Here is an 18901-nt window from a genome sequence, read left to right on the forward strand (position 1 = left end):
CTGTAGGTATGTTGTTGTTGACAGGAGCTTTACCGAGAGCAAGGAGCCATCCGGGATCGGGGCCGGCGACAAGCGACGCAACGAGCGAGAGATAACTTTGATAAAGTCGAAATCGGAGATAAACTCCCCATGACGCGAACTGCTTGGAGTTTCCCCACTTGACACACCCAACCATATCTCGGAGAAGTTGACTCAGCTCATTGCTTTGAATTAGCGTGCTTGACGCAATTCACACCCTATCTCGTGCTTGTGTTTTCTTACAACATAGCCCTAATAAAACAGAAAACAAAAAGGAAAAAGAAAAAAGAATCTGCATTGAGCAGTGTTCTATGCCTCTTTTTGGACGGTCAATTAGTTTGGCGACAAGACCCTGCTCACTAGCTCTCCACGCCCTACGATCCCTGCGATCATCTCAGTCAACAACACCGATAGCATTCACTTCGTCTTTGTTGAAAAAGCATTGGAACACTCAGCGCACAATGGCAACAGCAATGGGAAAGCGCCTTGACGGCAAGACCATTGTCATCACGGGCGCCTCCTCGGGAATTGGACGCAGCACTGCGCTCGAATTCGCACGCACATCGCCCAAGAATCTGAAGCTAGTCCTGACTGCGCGACGAGTGGATCAGCTCAAGGAGCTTGCAGAGGAGATTACCAAGGAAGTCGGCGAGGGTGTCAAGGTGCATACGGTCAAGCTGGATGTGAGCAATTCGAGCGAGGTCAAGAACTTTGTGCCAAATCTGCCGGAAGAATTCAAGGAGATTGATGTCTTGGTGAACAATGCGTGAGTTTCCTTTTAGGTTCTCCGGTTCTCCGCGAGGAGTCTATACTTCACGGAGATGCAGAGAAATAGTTCGTATGAAGCTGACGTGCTGGATCCTCGAATATTCAGAGGACTTGTCAAGGGTGTCGCCAAAGCTCCAGAAATTGACGAGAATGACGTGCAAGTCATGTTTCAGACAAACGTCACTGGCTTGATCAACATGACCCAGGCGGTTCTGGCCATTTTCAAGCAGCGTCCTGAAGGTGGCCGCGGCGATATCATCAATGTAGGCAGTATCGCCGGTCGCGAACCATACCCGGGCGGCAGCATCTACTGTGCGACCAAGGCGGCCGTGAAGAGTTTCACTGAGGCATTGCGGAAAGAGCTGATTGACAGCCGCATCCGAGTCATTGAGGTTGCTCCTGGTCAAGTTGAGACGGTAAGGATTCTGCCCAGACCTGGTACACTTGTGGGGAGGGAAGAAGCTAGAAACCCCAGTTGCACAGATTTGCTAATCAATCGTCGATTTTCAATTACAGGAGTTTTCAGTCGTCCGATTCTACGGAGACAAGTCCAAGGCTGATGCCGTCTACGCGTAGGTCTCACCTCTTCTCGGGCGGGAAACACCAAAAGAACCAAGCGGGGGCGGGCTGGCGGATTTCCAGGTCTCAGTCGTACCTCTCTTACCTTCATTCCTGGGACGCCTCCCGTTTTTCCCGCCTCCCGCCTCCCCCATCTCAAACACAAGCTTCTTGGAATAGGGGAAAGGATTGATAGCTGACATGTCTCTGGGGACTAAACTTTAGTGGCTGCGAACCTCTGACACCGGACGACATTGCTGAAGTTGTTGTTTTTGCCGCTGGTCGGCGAGAAAATGTTGTCATTGCCGACACGCTCGTCTTTCCCAACCACCAGGTAAAATTTTTTTCCCCTGTTACTGTCTGATTTTGTTTCTCCCCTGTTGTTGTCTGTGGCAAATGACACAGAACATTACTCTCTGCACGCGAGCCCTCTTCACGCCTGATCCATTCGGACGGGAGACGATCCAATGGGACGGGAGAGTTGTCCGTATTACTGGGACTTCCGCATTACTGGAAATAAAAACCAGTACTACGGCGCATGGGGACGCCGGGACACCAGGACGCAATACAATTGAGCTGTCAGGGCTATCTCTTAGCTTAGCCGACCTTGGATTGCCCCTGACTCGGTTATCCTTGCCCCTGAAAGGCGGCGAAGAGAACTGAATGGACAAGACTTTTTGACATGAGGCTAACACGATGAATAATCTTTTTTTTTTCTCTATTTAGGCATCGGCTACCTTGATGCATCGCAAACAGACTTGAACGCCACGCGGGTGGTCTTGTTACGAAAGGAGTATATGAAATAAGCGGTATAGATGTCTCTGTACAGAGATAAACAGGTACATTTAGTAAAAAGGGCGGGTTGGTGGTAACCTGGCTGATTACATTTCACAAATATAACAATTTTTGGGTTCCAATACAAGGCGGTGAATCAATCAACCGTGATTTATTTTCAAGCGAACAGACGTTCTCCGTTAAGCGTGTCAATGTGTGGAGTACTCTGTAACCCGCGTGGCGCATTCAGTTATGACCTTCCCTCGTTCCTTCCCCTTCCGCCCCCAACCTCGTCATTATTTGTTAGGAGAGTTTGAGTGTTGGAATGGCACCTGTAGCGCGGTCCACGCTGGCTTGGCTTGGCTTGAGTTGGCTTCTCCCACTGAGATGCAATGGCCGTTGGAGTCTCGACTCTCGATCTTTATTATTAAGGAGTTGTATTATTATTCAGAAAATCAGACCTTCCCGGGGTTCGCTTTCATTTGTCGTTTTGGCGTTTTATTTCGCCGCTTTACAGAGGTAACTTTATATTCCCTACAACCCATACATTATCACTACTCCGTATGAGATGAAAAGTTGAGCGTCTTCTTGTAACTCGATGGACTATTGTTTCACCCATTGAAGCGACATTAAATTAGCGTTGGAGAATCGTGATTCAATTTTTATTGTGTATATCTTGGTTCAATTGACTCTTTGCTTCTGCATACTCCATATACAGAGTTACTACCTATACATATCTTGGTCAATGTAAAGCAGTACGGTACCCTAGGGCTTTTATAATGTATATGCCTGTATGCACGTAGCATGTGGATAAGGTAGGCCGTCTACACGTATCAGGAGGATGAGGCCAAACCCCCAAAAATCTCGGGCCCGAGAGACATCACCCTCCCTCGGAGTCTCGGGGTCTTAATGTGCGCTTATGGCTTTTGGCTTTTTACTAGCAGATACGTCACTCCATACGTTACTCCATACTCCATACTCGATACTTGATACTCTGCCGGTCTAACTTTTCTAACCGCCACATGTTGACTACTCTGTATACTATGTACGTACTACTACTACTAACGTCGAAACGTTGTAGTGTGCTGGTCAGATGAAAGGGTCTGTGCCGTATTTGTACACCGTATGCTAGCATCCCAGCATCCCAGCATGCCATTAAACTCTACTGACTAGAGACTAATCCTGTAGAAAGTTAATCGCGGGAATGGTTCAACGGTACAATGGTACAACGGTACTGCCGTATGTACAGGGCCTCGGAGGGTGATCTTGTGGTTCATGGTTTTGTGGCTTCAAGGCAACGGGCATGTGAAGGGAGGTAGGTAGGAGAATACTTGACTTGGCCGACCAGAAATGAACGGGACGGCAACACGGCCCCTCGAGCCGTTGCGAGACGGGTCAATAAACTTCCCATGGGCCTCTTTGCTTACTCTGTACAAAGTACTTTACAAAGACTACAGTGGACGTATCCATGGCACAGTGCGTTTGGGCGTGCCATGGAACCAAATTTTTGGCGTGTTGGCGCCTGGCGTCGTCTCGAACATGGCGCGTTGACGCCAGGGCGCCGTCCGATACTACCAACATACTGGCATTCGTTAGCAGGATATTCTACCTACAAAGTACCGTACGCTCATTCCAGCGCCCCTTAGCGTAAAACGACAGATAGTGCCAATTTGACGCATCAGGAAAAGAAGACAACCCAAAATATGATACTGCGGAATTGGTTCCGATTGTTCGCAATGAGATCTCGATCGTCGCGCGCATTTCCACTAGTACAGACCAGTCAATGCATGACGGTGTACAGAGTATGCTGCGTATAAGTGTTGTGATCCAGTAACGGATAATGCTAACTCTGTATATGCAGTACATAGAAGGAAGGGAAGGGGAGAAAAAGGATAGAGTAAGCAGGAAAAGTTTAAATGAACCATGAAACAAACTACTGGGCGTTGGATGGCCAGCCCCGGTCACAATGCACATGACATTGCGCTGGTCATGAACAGGGACGTCGTCATGCTGCATGTCCGGTACTGCAACAATTCTTTGGTCTTTTGTAGGTCATAGGGATTTCGAAATAAAGGTCGAAGAGTTTGGGTTAGAACGCGAATCCTGGTATCACGCCTTTGAGGCGTCGGATGCGAGTACGAAATTAGGTATTTATTGTCCGAGACGATTACTAGGCTAGGAGATTTATATGTGGAGAAAGGAGAAAACAAAAGATAACAGGTGCTCAGTATAACTGTACGGAGTATGTACACCAGCAGAGGTGATACGGACCGAACCGGCCATGATCAGGGCAGTTGGTGGCCTCGCCATACTGTATGGCTGTCCACTTGATCTAATGTTATGGTGGTTTAGTATACTCTGTACGGAGGTAACCATACCAGAGTTTCTGATTCCACGGGCATGCCATACGTCATTTGAGATGCACCGGTCTGTGGTGTGGAGCTCCGTGTACGGAAGAAAGTTGTGAGAATACCAATAGATAAGCTCCCTACCGCGTACTGCACTTATATCCCCTAACAAAAGCAGGAACCAGATCGGTTGCAATAAAAGTAATGTTACTTGAGGTCAGGTCATTTCTTGGAGTCCATTCCAAAGCAGGAGAGTTGGGATGGTTCAATATTACCCAATGACGTCCTGGTGGCGTGACTGGGACAAATTATATTGATACTTTTCTGGATAAGTAACAACCGTTTACAGACTTACAATGCTGCCAAGGCGGCTCCAGATCATAACGCTGTTCATCTTATAAGTTAGGTAGAATAGCCTGGTAGCACGCGTACTGGTACCAGAGTATGGTTCGCAGATTGCAGCAAGCAACCGAGGCAAAAGCTCCCTGTTCTGATAGCGCATGGCAGGGAGAGGCCTGGAAGCCAAATAAAAAAAAAGGATGGGAAAGGGGAGTTGGGAAGCACACTTTTAGAGCCGGGGGGGGGGGGGTCCATAATCATCATGACATGATTGGATGGACGACTAGACACTCCGATGCAAAAGTAAAAAAGCTCCACCCAGCTGCTGGGGTCCTGGGATCGTTTTCCCTTCTTCGGTATCTTGCCGATGAAAGCTACGGCAACGACAGCACAAGGAGTGGTATACACAGTTCAGAGTACGAGCACCAGGCAAGTTTCGGTTTCGCGATAGATGGAAAGATCATTTTATTCTTCAGGCAATGAAATGAAGATAAATAATACTTGGGATGATAATGTCGGCCACTACTCTTCTACTACGCACTACTAGTGAATACGCCAGAGAAAGACGGAATGACTGGCATCATGGAGGGGGGCGCGACGCCACACCGTTGGCCGCCATCGATGGCACCGAGGGACAGACAAATTCTCGACCATACTCCGTATATTTGGGAAAAGAGAGATGACGGCGATTCTGGTCGTCGGAAAGAAGTCCGGGGACGAGGGGGGGCGAAGAGGGTTGTTGCAAGTGGGGCTACGTGATCGATTCATGAATGGCATGATTGGAGGTGCACCAAGGGCACGACTCAGTTGAGAACCGATCAAAGACAATATTGGTGGCCGGGGGTGCGAGAGTGATTGGACAGGAAAGGAAGAGAAACCTCGGGGTTTCTAAGCGACATATGGGTAGGGTGTCATGCACAGACAGCCGAGTTTCTTTCCTGTCGGGACGCATGTTGGCATGGCTCTGCTCGTTTTTCCCATCTTTCGCTCCTGCTGTTTTGGAGACGAAAGAGAAACGAAAAGGTCCCAGTGCCCCCCCAGCGGGCCCGAGGCAAGGGGTCAGCCATCGGCCGAGGGGCACCGAAAGTGGGTGCAAGGGCCAGGGATGAGGGATCAAGGGGGCCATGAGTACTTGTACAGTACTTTCACCTCTCGTCTTGTTTTGGTCATTGCCAGCAGATAAAATGGATTCTTCCTCACCAAAACAGTCCTTTGAGACAGGCTTGAACCTGTGATGGCAGACAATATCTACTGTAATCTCAATGCCTAATTGCAGGACAGGAAAATTGATGATACATAAAGGGAGTTTGCAGTGATGGAGTATCACTCCTCAATTCCACCAGGTTGGTCCCTGGCAGGATCACAACGGTTTTAAGAGGATAGAGTAAAAGGATTCAACAAAATAAGCATAAGTTATCAGGCTCACCCCAGCGGCAAAACCACTACGCAGTACGCGTCCCGCAAGAGCTTTTTTGCCCCGCATCAGTGACGGCAAGGGGGTCGGTTCTTGCTCGTCCTTTTTTTTATTTACGCGAAATTAGGGATGGTGAGTAGGTTTTAATCTAATATCATCTGTTCACTGGTATTGATCGGCAGATGAGGGGAAAGAGAAGAATGAATGAATGAATGATCAAAGGTTCGTTCGGATGATCGGAACCGCTCTACAGCCGTCCATTCATTCTCTCGCGCGATACCTGACCGAGGATTATACAAGGAAAAGGGCCCAGACCAACCTAATCTCTGGGCGGAATCGCACCGCTTTTTGTATGTGTTACCGATATTTACTGCCGTGGAATTATTCTGATGGGGGAGATTAATTAATTTCATTTGACCAACAAGTGGACAACAGAGGAGGCAAGACTCGCACGGATCTCATATCGCCATCGACCAAGTACTCTGGTAGGCATCCGCATCCGAGAGAAGCAGAAGAGCCCTACTCTATACTCGTGTTTATTTCGTGATTTTTCAAAGGTCTGCTGTTCTAGCACCCTTGCCACCACCCTTTCCCAGGAAGCAAAGCCGTTGAGCTAATTTCCCAGCTATTGACTCCCTTGGTTCTTCCCCTTGCCCAGAACAGGTTCTCGCTGCTGCTGCTCTTTCTTTTTCACTCTTGCTGGGTTCAAGGCAATTTTTGACACCTAAGGAGGAACAGGTACCGGTACAGAGACGAGTGCCAAAGACTGGCACTGGTTCATTTTAGTGTTGGATCATTTTTCGGACGACTTTTACCTGAAGCGTTCAGTCAGCCGCCAGCCGCCGCCCAAGTTCAACGCCAACGCCAACGCCAAACCAAAGGGGAGCCCGAGGAGGGTACAAGTACGAAGAAGGCTAAGCACCTGCCTGTACTCGCCGAACTCCCCTCGTCACCAAAAAACACCCGCCCTTCCCTGCGTTGCTTGGGCCCCGACGCGCGGACCGACCGACGTGCGAACTAGAGCGGCCCGTCCAGGTCGTCCTCTCTCGGTACCAGAACCATTGGAACTCTTGGGTTGCAGCTTGCTTGTCCCCTCGAGCTCGGACGCACTATTCTCGTTCCCAGCACGATAGTTGGTACTACCATTGTACTGTGGCACCTCTTTACCCTGCCAAAAACCGCAGGGAAGAAGAAGCAGAGAAAGGGCGGCCCCCGTCCCAAGTGGAGACAAGCCGCCACCTGCCTCCCACCGACTGGATGCCAACGTGCCGTTACTGGTCCCATCGAGTCATAATCCCTACTTCGTTCAAGGTACATACGCACTTATCTGGTGCTTGGAAGACCCCCCGTCTCCGAACAGGACAGACACTCTTTTACGCGCACACACCGGGGGGGGGGGGCTTTACGTAGTAAATCGCCAATAAACTGGGCAATTCTCTCGCATTAACCGATCTATTCTAGTGCTCGAGCCCGCTGGGTCCTTTCTTCTTCATTTCAAAAGACCCGCCCGACCCAAATAGCGTGCCATAGCTTCGCTGGCGCCCGGGCTTTTCTTGGTCTCGTCGATCCCACGATCAGCTTGTCGTCTTTTGTCGCGCCTCTCGCCATTCATATTCCCGCCCTTGGACACCCGGCACCTTTACACAACTCCCTGGCAGGCAAATCTCCAGTGGTGGCAAGGATACATTTAGATCAACTTTTTGGAAAGCTTCATGGATTGAAAAGAGAAAAGGAAGGCCAAGGCATTATTATTGTCGCCACGACAAAGAATACATCTGGGGACAATTTGTTTTGGAACCGACAATCTTAGCGACCGAGTTCTGGCTTGGGTACCCGTGGGGAAAGGAAACAACCGACAAAAGCCAAAAAGGATATTGTACGATTCCAAACATTACAACTGCCCAACAATGAGTTCGACACCGCAAGGAAGTTCTGCAGGGGATCAAGAGGGTTCGGGGGAAAAGTCGAGTGGTATCAACAAATATGTGCAGCGCATGCGAACCGTTTTGAAACGAGGAAAATCAAAGGGATCGATTTCGAGCATGGCTGAGGTCTCTGGAGGATCGTCTGCGACGAGCACACCTGCGCCTACGACTACAACCAAGCCGAAGGCGACTCCATCTAAACCGTACGTCAATTGTTCTGGGGGATTAATTTCCCTTGCTTTCCTGGATTCTGTTGGGTGGCGAGAAAGACAAGGTCGGACAGACTTGGAAACAGAATTTATACTAACTTGATAAACACAGTGCGGCAACAAATGTTCAGTCTACTGTCTCCGCAGCGGCCAAGCCTGTTGCTCAATCAACTGGTCCTACAACTCAACCGCAGAAGCATCGGGTTGCTGGCGCCAGGGCTGTGACCCAGCAAGAAAAGGCTGAAAAGGCTCGAGCTCTGTTCGCCAAGTATGGCCTTACTTTGGAACCCCATGAATGGATGTTTGCGCCGGTCCACGAACCCATTGAGCGAGTCGAGAAGCCCGTCCGTATGAGGGTACATCGGCAGTGCCACCGCTGCATGACGACTTTTGGCCCTGACCGCGTCTGCTTGAATTGCGAGCACAAGCGATGCAAAAAGTGCCCACGCTATCCGGTCAAGAAGACCAAGGATGCACAGGGCAGAGTTATTCCTGGCGCGACGACAACTGCTGCAACCGCGACTGGTGCTGGTGTTTCCGGAACGGCGATTCGGGCCAAGGCCAAGGCGCAAAAGCAGCAACTCACCCTTCCATCACGTACCGGCGGGCAGGATCTCGTCCGCAAACCCATTGTGCAGAGAGTCCACCGCACTTGTCATCGTTGTTCGGTCAAATTCACGTCTGGAGAAAAGATTTGCAACAATTGCAGCCACGTGCGCTGCAAGAAATGTCCTCGCGATCCGTATGTTGATTCATTGCTGTTAATACACTAAGTAAAAAAGCTGACAAGATTAGGCCCAAACTCCACAAGTATCCGGACGGCTACCCTGGTGACGCAGAGCCAGAGCCTGAACCTGCTCCGCCAAAGCAACGCACCTTTAAAAAGGTCCGAACTCGTGTTCGGTGGTACTGCCACGACTGCTCGACCATGTACTCGGAAAGTGCCAAAGAGTGTTCCGAGTGCGGCCACGAGCGGTGCCAGCAGTGTAACAGAGTCCCGTACGTACCTTTTATTATTTTACAGGATGCATTGGCTAACACAGCATTGAAATGATAGACCCAAGAAAATCAAACCCCCTCCAGATCCAGAAGTCCTCCGAAGTCTCGAAGCTCGTCTCGCTGCAATGGGGTTCTCTGGTGCTTCGGAAAAGGAGGATTAACATTGGCGAAGCACGGTTGTCGTGCATATGAGTCATACTCCTGACAATTGTAGCTGTGTCGGCATGTCATGTCGACGTTTCAGATGTTGGGTCCTGCATGGATCAGACAGTATGGTAGCAGCTTAATGATATTTTCCGCCCCTCCCCAACTTTTTCTCTTCTTGCTTTTTTCCCTCTCTTCTCTCCCCCCTTTCCCCATTTCACGTCTTACGTATCACGTATTTCTTTTCGAGCTTACTATGGCAACGCATATCCTTGCATCTTGATGCGGTACTCTTATCTTCTTCTTCTTTCTTTCGTTTAGCATTTTCTTAAATCTATGTTTTTACTTTCTCATGACTTGCATTCCTTTTACTCACGCTTCTCATGCCATTCTCATGTTCTACGCCCGTGTCCTCTGACTCATACCATTGGCCTAGCTTTATTTATTCGTTCCTTTTCCCCTTTCCCATTACTTTTATTTTTATTTCTTACCCTCCCATCTACCTTTTTTTCCCGTTTCTTTTCCCATAACGTGAAGCGCGTCATGGGGAATATAACGTCTAGCATTCAAGCTATACTAGCGTCTTACATTGTGTCGTTTTATTTTTCTCGTTTACCTTTTTTATCTTTTTACCTTTTTTACCTTTTTTGCCTTGCCTTGCCTTGCCTTGCCTTGCCTTGCCGTGGCTTGCCGTGGCTTGCCGTGGCTTGGCTTGACTTGTCTGGTCTTGACTTTTTTGTCTTGGCTTATCGTGGCTTGGCATGCCGTGGCTCGGCTTGTCGTGGCTGGCTTGTGTCGTCTTGTCTAATGTTCCGGCATTTTTCCTTTTGGATTTCATCTACATTAGCACAAGTCTTATTCACATTATTCACATTATTTATATTCATATCATCATCATTGTCAATCCATTGAACCATTGATCCATTGATTCATTGATGGATTTTAATTCATCGCTGATTTATTGGTCTGGATTATCTCCGTTCATCTTCTTCGCGATATCTTCTCGTAATGTCTTCTCATAATATCAATCGCGTACTTTATAGTGATCCAAGTGTTTGTCACTTGTCAAGTAACTATCCACTCTGTCATAATAATTATCAACCCATCTGTCATCTGTCATCTGTCTTGTAGGTAGGTAGTGAGCAGCCGGGCACTTCCATGGACAATGTAGTTTATATGCCTTAATTATTTTTTTATTTTTTTTAGTTTTTAAGTTTATTAATTAATTAATTTATTTATTTATTTTACTTGGCAGGTTATGTATGTAGGCATGACATTGAGTATTACCCTCATCGACCTCATCGACCTCTGCCCTCGGCTGCAGGTGCTCCCTTTTTTCCCTTATTCTTTTTTTTGTTGTCTTTTTCATGTTACTCCCGGCAGATGGCTCGATCGTTGGACGCACGTTGAACTGACCATCAGACTAAAATCAAGACTGACTGAGTCACTGACTGTTGACATAAGACCATCGAACAGTCCGGACAGTCCAGCCAGACTGGACTCTGGAATCCTGGATTCCTGGATATTGCACTGTACTGTATTGTATTGTACTACTGTACTACTGTAGTTGTTTAGACTAAAGGTATGATACAGTGACACAGTGACACTAGTACTACCTAGGTACCTAATGGATCATCGAATCGTAGATGGTAGGGCCATACTGTATAATGTATACACTGCAGGCAATTTATGATGGACTGTTGACTGTGGACAGTGGGAAATTTGTGATTATTATATTTTTGTGACTTAAAAGGAGTTAAAGGTCATAGTTATTATTCATTTTATTTTTTGTCAACTGGAAATATTACAGCGCGAAAATATTCTTAAGGTTTACCAATTCATTTACGGTTCGAAATCCCGATACAGACACAACTCAAGCTCGAATGGAAAAAAAAAAAAAAAGGAATAACGAAACATTGCAAAGGAGAAACATATGCCATGCAAGTAACAAAAGATACGGAATTTATTAAAAAAATAAAAATGAAAAAAGTAAGCTGCCTAACCGGTTTGAACGATTGACCTGAAGATTACAGGAGATCTATCCTTCCTCGACTGAGCCGAGGCGGCTAGAAGAAACTGCAGTCTCCCGCTCTACCACTGAGCTAAGGCAGCTGTTATTGGTTGTAGTGGCTGGAAATACAATATAAGTACCGCAAGCGAGGTGCTAGCCTTACATTATACTCTGCTTCATCAAACTTGACGGGTAACTGGCCGTGCTACTCTGTTACATGCCTTAGCTTGCCTCAATCTTGAAACCCCCCAAACTACAGCTGCAATATACAGCAATTGCTTGCACTGTGCTTGCACTGAAGCAATTGGATCATTGAGTCTCAAAATCCCATAATGTGAAGAAAGACAGAATGTTGGATGAGCACAATTTTGCCCTCGCGTGTACTCACTTTCGGTCCAGATCCGCAGAATGGAATGATTCCTAGTTTCGTTCGATTGAGCGATGCATTTGTGTTACTGCAATTTGCAAGCCAAGCAGATGATGGCTTCCAATGACTTTCAAAGAGTATGAGGGAGCTGATCGATTTGGAAATTTGACTAAAGTTGCGAGTAAGCTACGGTTCACTGATTCTACTTTTTATAATGTCGGGCTTCTACCGGAGCATTTCTCTGTCTACTATACTTACTTGGTTTCTTGTTTATCTGTCCAGTGTTTATGAATTGACACAGGTTATGACAAGTTCGATTGAATAGCTAAGATGCAACCAGTCAATCCAATGGACAATGGGTCATTATTGAGGCCACTTTCACTGGGTGTCACGACCCCTAATACCCAGAACACTGTCAAGCACAGTGCCACCAAAACCTCTTTCTGCTCATGTCCACCCGGATGGAGTGGTCCCTATTAGGGGGTTTTTTTTTCTTGAACTAACAGAACATTAAGCTGGGCGAGTGCAGTGGCAATTAACAGCTCTTTGCATCAATGTTTACTGCGCACTATACCGGGTTTGATGCTGGGCCGGCACGGAGCAAATTCTGCCTCCATCTTAATCCACCACATGCACATTGGCAGCTGCCAAAGCATGAAACGTATTCAGAATACCATACGATGCATTGCGACCGGCAACTCCCTCCGACTTTGCTAATGACCATCACGCAAGCCTACCAAGGCTGCTCGCGGAAATATATCCGGACCATTGTGTTTGGTCTAGAAAACAATGGAAAGATTTGGAAGATTTAAGCTTTGATCACCAAAATTGCATATCCGTTGGGGCTTTCCTTCTGCTAGTTCTATCTACATCCTGAGTGGGAAAAGCTCCTCAACTGATGACTTTTCAAGCCCTGCTATCTTTCAGTCCCGGCTGGAAATCGAAGAGACTGGGAAAAGGTTCTCTTTCGAGCCAGGTTGCAGCTTCCGGCAACTTGACCACAAAGCCAGCCGGGTTTCGCATCGTTGATAAAAATCACCATCGCGTTGAAAGGAACTTGCTTAGGTAGGAGATGGCAATGATCAACTGTTATGGACTGATCACTAGGCAGCTTCTGGAACTGTTATTGAGCTTAGCTTTCGATTACTTTGGAAAAATGGACTGGCCTGTGAAGCAGTACGATAGGCAAACACCTTGTTGGCTCCGCCTCCTGGACCCTGGCGGCGGAACAGGCCCTGACAACAACCGTCCAAACCCTACCCGCACCCCATCGTCATCGCTTAGCGCGCGGGACTGGCAATCCAGCGGAAGCTTGGCGGTCCGGGCCCAAATCCGCCAGATTGGAAAACCAGTTGAATTAATCCGAACCTTTCTTGACTTTAGCGCTCAGAATTTGAGGAAAGGATTGCAATCAAAGCCTGATGCTTTCTTTTGGACGCCGGAATGGCAGTTGGATTTGAATTTCAATCGTCTCAAAAGAGCCTTTTGGTTCCTACTTTGTACTGCCATTACTGTTCCCTTGATGCCACTGCCCTCTAATTTTAGGGGTCATCTGGACCCCGAAAACCTCGCCCCGGGATATCCTCATCCTATGGCTTTTCTGCTTTCGGTATCAAAGTGAAAGCAACCACTATTGCTTTCCCTTTGCCCAATTTCCTGGGCCTTCTATTTTCAGCATCGCGTCTATGTGATGCTTTCGGGAAGATCACCTTTGCTTTTCACCGGCTCGCGGGCTTCTTAAAGAACACGAACTCCCCCCCCTTTCTTTCAACCCCATTCTTCACTCGTTTGATTTTGTTTTCCAGAAACCCCCACTCTCGTTTTTTTAGTATCTCCCCCATTTCCTTCTCACGATGAAGGTAAGCTTCAGCGGCTCTGCCGCTCTGGTTGCCGCCCTTGCGCTGGCCTCCAATGTCGCCGCCGATCCGTGGTTCGTCTATGAACGCCAAATTACTTCGGACGATTTCCCCAGCGCAGCGCCGACTCCCGGGCCCTTGACGACTGCTCCGTTGTCAACCGGAAGCAGCTCTTCTAGCAGCAGCAGCAGCATTTCTTCGAATAGCAGCTCTTCGTCAAGCTCCTCGAGCTCGTCCAGCTCTTCCAGCTCTTCCAGCCCGTTGACCTCTTCGAGCTCTTCGAGTTCCTTGAGCTCCTCTGCTCCCTTCACTTCGGGCCCGTCCAATTCTTCTTCTTTCTCTTCTTCTTCTTCTGCTCCCTTTTTCACTTCTACTCCGTCCAATAACTCTACTACTCCTCCCCCCTCTTCTACTGCTTCTCCGACCAATTCCTCTTCGAGCTCGAGCTCGAGCTCGTCCAGCTCGTCCAGCGCCTCTGCCTCTGCTAGTGGTTCGATTGTCCTGCAAATTGGTGCCACCAATGCCAAGCGTCAAGTTTCAAGCAGCAACGGAGGTTTCGTTGGCGCCGGTGGATCTGTTGTCAACAGCTGTCAAGCAGCAGCTAAATTGCAACCCCAGAACGGTCAGCTTACTGATGGTAATGGCGGTGCAGTTTCTGCCGCGAGAGGTTCTGGCAGTGTCCCTCTGGCCGCCTCCAATCCTGCTCAGGAAGTCTCTACCACTTTCAGCAACGGAGGTGGGCTCAGCTGGTCCAATGGTGGTTTCTCCAATGGTGCTGCCAGCTTCTGCCAAACAAGTAATACCGTTTATGCAGTTCTCCAATCTGGCTCTGCTCCTGCTGGTTGCAATCCTGTCAGTTTGACCGTCGTCCCTGGTATGTAAAAAAATCCTTTCTGTCCATATTAGCCTGCAAGACCCTCTGACAATATATACAGCTAACCAATGTACCGATGGTACCGGTGGCAACACTAATAATAACGACATCAATAATGCCAACGACGTCAACGTCAACAATCCCAACACCAACACCAACAATAACACGAACATCAACGACATAAATAATAACAACAGCAAAAATGGTAACTTTACCAACAATGGCGATATCAACAACGGTAATGTCACCAATACCAACAACGGCAACATCAACAACGGTAATATCACCAATACCAACAACGGAAACATCAACAATGGCAACGTGACCAACAATGGCAACGAAAATAACGGTAACTTTACCAACAATGGTAACATCAATAATGGTAATATCACCAACAACGGTAACATCAACAATGGTAATATCACCAATACCAACAACGGCAACATCAACAACGGTAATACTACCAATCACGCCAACTTCAACCATACCAACAACACGAACAACATCAACAACATCAACAACACTAACAATACCAATAACACGAACAACATCAACAACAACGTGAACAACAATAACATCACCAACAATGTTAACAAAAACATCAACAACAACAATACGACTACCAATGTTAATGTTAACAAGAACATCTCCAACACCAGCAACGTCTACAATAGCAATGTTTCCAACAACAATACGACCAATGTCAATCAAGTGATCAACAACATTAACAACACTACCATCAATGTTAACAAGGAGGTCAAGATTGATATCACCAAGGTCAACAAGGAGGTCATTGCCAACTTTGCTGGCAACGTCATCAACTACTTCTCTGGAAACAAGGAGTACTATCTTGTTAAGCTCTGCCTAACCTGCCCTGTCGTTGCTGTTGAGAAGAAGACCGACATCTTTGTTTCGCGCGAGTGCTCTACTTGCCCAGAGCAGCGTCTGAAGATTGTCAAGACCCCCAAGAAGGAATTCCCCGCTCCTGTCTACCCAGGCGAGAAGGGCAAGGCCACTCAGGGCTTCTTCGACTTTGTTGTTACTTGCTTGACCTGCAAGGCTTCCGCTGGCCCATCTGTGACCACGATTAGACCAAGCTACAAGCAGTTCGCCAACCAGACCGCAGTCCACCTCCAGGCTCCCACTGGTACTGCTGCGCACTACACTACGGTCACTCTCCGCTGCCCGGCCTGCCCCTCAGGTGTTGCTACGTCCGTCGTTCAGGTCGCTCAGTTGGCCCAGGTCACTCCTCTTGTTCTCACTACTTCCGTTGTTGCGTGCCCCAGCTGCCCGGCTGGTAGCCAGACCGTCACTGTCCCTGCTGCTGTTGTCGTGACTGCCGCCAAGGGTGTCCTTACCACTCAGTCCATCTCCTTTGTGCCTGTTCCTGCTGCTACCCCTGTCCGGGTTGCCTCGGGTGTTGTTCCTCCCCAGGTCATCTCTACCCAAGGTGTTGCCGCTGCTCAAGGTCCCGCTGCCGCAGTAGTTGTCGCTGCTTCCCAGGCCGTCCGGGTTGCAGCAGCACAGGGCGCCAGCCCATCTCAGGTTGGTGTCGCTGCTGTTAACCAGGGCGTTGCTCCTGCCGCTGCCGCTGCCGCTGCTGCTGCTCAGGGTGCCTCTCCCGTCCAGGCTGCTGCCGTTGCCGCCGCTGCCGCTGCCGCCCAGGGAGCTTCCGGCCCGGCTGTCGCTGCCGCTGTTGCTGCTGTCGCCGGTCCAGGATCTGCTCCCGGCCAGGCGGCTGCTGCTGCGGCTGCTGCTGGACAGAGTGGTCAGGCTGTTGCCGCCGCTATTGCTGGTCAAGCTCCTGGTCCTCTTGCCGCTGCCGCTCCCGCTGGCCAGGCTGCTCCCGCTGGTCAAGCCGCCCCCGCCGGTCAAGCCGCTCCTGCTGGCCAGGCTGCCCCCGCTGGACAAGCTGCCCCCGCTGGACAAGCTGCTCCTGCCGGTCAAGCCGCCCCCGCTGGCCAGGCTGCCCCTGCCGGACAAGCCGCTCCCGCTGGTCAGGCCGCCCCTGCTGGCGCTGCTCCTGCTGGTTCCTCTCCTGGCACTGAGGTTTCTCCTGCTAGTGCTGGACAGGCTGCCCCCGCTGGACAAGCTGCTCCTGCCGGTCAAGCTGCTCCTGCTGGTCAAGCCGCTCCCGCCGGTCAGGCCGCTCCCGCCGGAGCTGCCCCTGCTGGTTCTTCCCCTGGCACTGAGGTCTCTCCTGCTAGTGCTGGACAGGCCGCTCCCGCAGGACAAGCTGCTCCTGCTGGCCAAGCCTCTCCTGCCGGAGCTGCTCCTGCTGGCGCCGCCCCTGCTGGTTCTTCTCCTGGCACTGAGGTCTCTCCCGCTAGTGCTGGTCAAGCCGCCCCCGCTGGACAGGCCGCCCCTGCTGGTGCTGCTCCTGCTGGCTCTTCCCCTGGCACCGAGGTTTCTCCTGCTAGTGCTGGACAGGCCGCTCCCGCCGGACAAGCTGGCCAGGCTTCTCCAGCCGGAGCTGCCCCTGCCGGCTCTTCCCCCGGCATTGAGGTCTCCCCTGCCAGCGCTGGACAGGCCGCTCCCGCTGGCGCAGCCCCTGCTGGTTCTTCTCCTGGCACTGAAGTTTCACCTGCCAACGCCGGAGGAGCACCTGCTGGCTCTCCCTCTCCCAGCACCGAGGTGTCCCCCGCTTCGGGCGAGCACGGTGCCCAGTCAGGAACTGAGACGAGTAAGTTTTTCCCTGCGCTATATCATATTACCCCATCATTTCTCTGCTTTTCATATACGACCATGACATGCCAAGAAGTAACCTATAATAACATTTGACCCATCAGGCCCTGCTCGTCCCGCGTTCACTGGCGCGGCTACTTTCAAGAGTGCCCCCAAGGTTGGCGCTCTCGTCATGTGCGCTTTCGCTGCCATGCTCTTGTAATCGAAGAGTAGTGATCTAGAAGGAGGATATATATAAAACTGATGTCGATATTTTTTCCCCTTCTTCGTCGTCATCATCATCGTCATTATTATTATTTTCATCGTCATTCGATCAATAATATAATATATATTCGTCCCCTAATCATATAATATATAGATACGAAAAAGGATACAGATGTCCTTGTTTCCTCTTCGTCTTAATATTTATTGTTTTGTGTTTTTAATTAGGTTTTAGATCACATGTTCGCACGGGCTGGGTAATAGTAATACTGTCGGGAGAGAGAAACCCGCAATATAATTTTTTCTTCTTCTTCTTGTTTTACGCAGAACGTAATGGGAGGGGAAAAAATAAAAGAGGAGGAGAGAAGGAAGGAAGTGTACCGGGTAATGGGAAAAGAAGGGATTCAGGTTTCTCTTTTTTTTTTCTTGGCTTATCTCATCGTCATTCGATTTCTTCAGACCTGCAAAGCTCCATTGGCATTTCCGCCGTCGTTGGTGAGTTGCAATGAAGAAAGAAATCGATTCGCAATTGCAATGGGGGGGATTTTTCTCAAAGTTGATAGAAAATTTGTTTTTCTTAATATAAAGTATCTGATCAGACGATATTCTTTGTCCCCATATGCCCTTTTCTTCCCTTAAGTCTGTCTCCTATGAACGTATCAGTTGCGCTGGTCCTGGAAGTCAGTAAAATACCTCCAAGAGTTTATAACATCTCAGGCACCAGAAAGACGCCTATAACACCCTCGATACATATCACATGACACATGACACACTCCATTATGACAGCTAAGAGTATCACGACGCAAGATGCAAAGCAAAGCACGCAGAATTAGAGCCATCAAATGCTTGTTCTCCTTTCTTTTCATAATCACTACAGCGATGAAAAGCGACGAGCTATATAAAAGCCAAAAGGAAGAATGGAAGGGCGTGATGTAGAGAGCAAAAGAAAATGCAACGCTAAAGATTTGAGATGCTAGTGACAGGTCGTGCGGTCGGGCCAGAGTCAGTCGAATCTCCGTCTTCGACTAACAGAGAAAGGAAGAAGGGAGAAGAGGATAAGGAAAAGGAAATGAAAGGAAGAACGGTAAAAAGAACAACGAGGAAAACGAAAAAAGAAAAAGAAAAGGAAAACGATCTAGAAGCCCCAAAACCCTTTTTACGTCTGTCATGACAGCGAACTTGAGAAGAAAGGTGAATAGCAAAATGGACAAGGGAAAAAAGGTGGGAAACAATGAAAACAAATGAAAGAAAAGAAAGAATAGAAAAGAAACGAAAAAAAAAAAGGCAGATTGGTTTATGACGCCGTAACACCTTGCGATTAAGCTATGCAAATATGCTTCTTGAAAGTCAAAAGTTAGGTGAAAAACGTTTTGGCGGGTGGTCGAGTGAGCCAGCTTGATGCGTTTTGCTG

At 48.8% G+C, this 18901-nt stretch overlaps 7 protein-coding genes and 1 non-coding gene across 8 annotated transcripts; 6 read left to right on the top strand and 2 right to left on the bottom strand.

Annotated features, from left to right (window-relative positions):
* Window positions 1–12: 12 nt before the first annotated feature.
* L228DRAFT_245956 (oxidoreductase) lies at window positions 13–2269 on the top strand. The gene is made up of 5 exons (XM_018332289.1): window positions 13–784; window positions 893–1202; window positions 1303–1358; window positions 1570–1678; window positions 2071–2269. The coding sequence occupies exons 1-5, from the start codon at window positions 480–482 to the stop codon at window positions 2104–2106; spliced, it is 816 nt and encodes a 271-aa protein (XP_018188773.1). The 5' UTR covers window positions 13–479; the 3' UTR covers window positions 2107–2269.
* A 4079-nt stretch (window positions 2270–6348) lies between these two features.
* On the top strand, window positions 6349–7513 carry L228DRAFT_237804 (hypothetical protein; the record flags this gene model as incomplete). Its single annotated transcript, XM_018330974.1, has 5 exons — window positions 6349–6351; window positions 6442–6569; window positions 6655–6704; window positions 6958–7268; window positions 7301–7513. 5 exons carry the CDS (start codon window positions 6349–6351, stop codon window positions 7511–7513), a joined length of 705 nt encoding a protein of 234 aa, XP_018188774.1.
* Window positions 7514–7831: 318 nt separating this feature from the next.
* On the top strand, window positions 7832–9673 carry L228DRAFT_106577 (hypothetical protein). Its single transcript, XM_018328909.1, has 4 exons — window positions 7832–8347; window positions 8466–9095; window positions 9149–9352; window positions 9411–9673. The coding sequence occupies exons 1-4, from the start codon at window positions 8127–8129 to the stop codon at window positions 9511–9513; spliced, it is 1158 nt and encodes a 385-aa protein (XP_018188775.1). The 5' UTR covers window positions 7832–8126; the 3' UTR covers window positions 9514–9673.
* L228DRAFT_106578 (hypothetical protein) lies at window positions 9674–10581 on the top strand. Its single transcript, XM_018328910.1, has one exon. It carries the CDS (start codon window positions 9833–9835, stop codon window positions 10406–10408), a length of 576 nt encoding a protein of 191 aa, XP_018188776.1. The 5' UTR covers window positions 9674–9832; the 3' UTR covers window positions 10409–10581.
* A 907-nt stretch (window positions 10582–11488) lies between these two features.
* Window positions 11489–11608, bottom strand: L228DRAFT_t69. Its single transcript has one exon. It is a non-coding gene; the product is annotated as a tRNA-Cys (tRNA).
* A 1228-nt stretch (window positions 11609–12836) lies between these two features.
* On the top strand, window positions 12837–13611 carry L228DRAFT_106612 (hypothetical protein). Its single transcript, XM_018328914.1, has one exon. The coding sequence runs from the start codon at window positions 12947–12949 to the stop codon at window positions 13493–13495; it is 549 nt and encodes a 182-aa protein (XP_018188777.1). The 5' UTR covers window positions 12837–12946; the 3' UTR covers window positions 13496–13611.
* Window positions 13612–14773, top strand: L228DRAFT_106611 (hypothetical protein). The gene has a single exon (XM_018328913.1). It carries the CDS (start codon window positions 13728–13730, stop codon window positions 14610–14612), a length of 885 nt encoding a protein of 294 aa, XP_018188778.1. The 5' UTR covers window positions 13612–13727; the 3' UTR covers window positions 14613–14773.
* A 2448-nt stretch (window positions 14774–17221) lies between these two features.
* Window positions 17222–17710, bottom strand: L228DRAFT_106608 (hypothetical protein). The gene has a single exon (XM_018328912.1). The coding sequence runs from the start codon at window positions 17596–17598 to the stop codon at window positions 17338–17340; it is 261 nt and encodes an 86-aa protein (XP_018188779.1). The 5' UTR covers window positions 17599–17710; the 3' UTR covers window positions 17222–17337.
* Between the last annotated feature and the right edge of the window lie 1191 nt (window positions 17711–18901).

The sequence above is a fragment of the Xylona heveae genome, assembly GCF_001619985.1.
Source record: "Xylona heveae TC161 unplaced genomic scaffold L228scaffold_4, whole genome shotgun sequence".
Lineage (NCBI taxonomy): Eukaryota > Fungi > Ascomycota > Xylonomycetes > Xylonales > Xylonaceae > Xylona > Xylona heveae.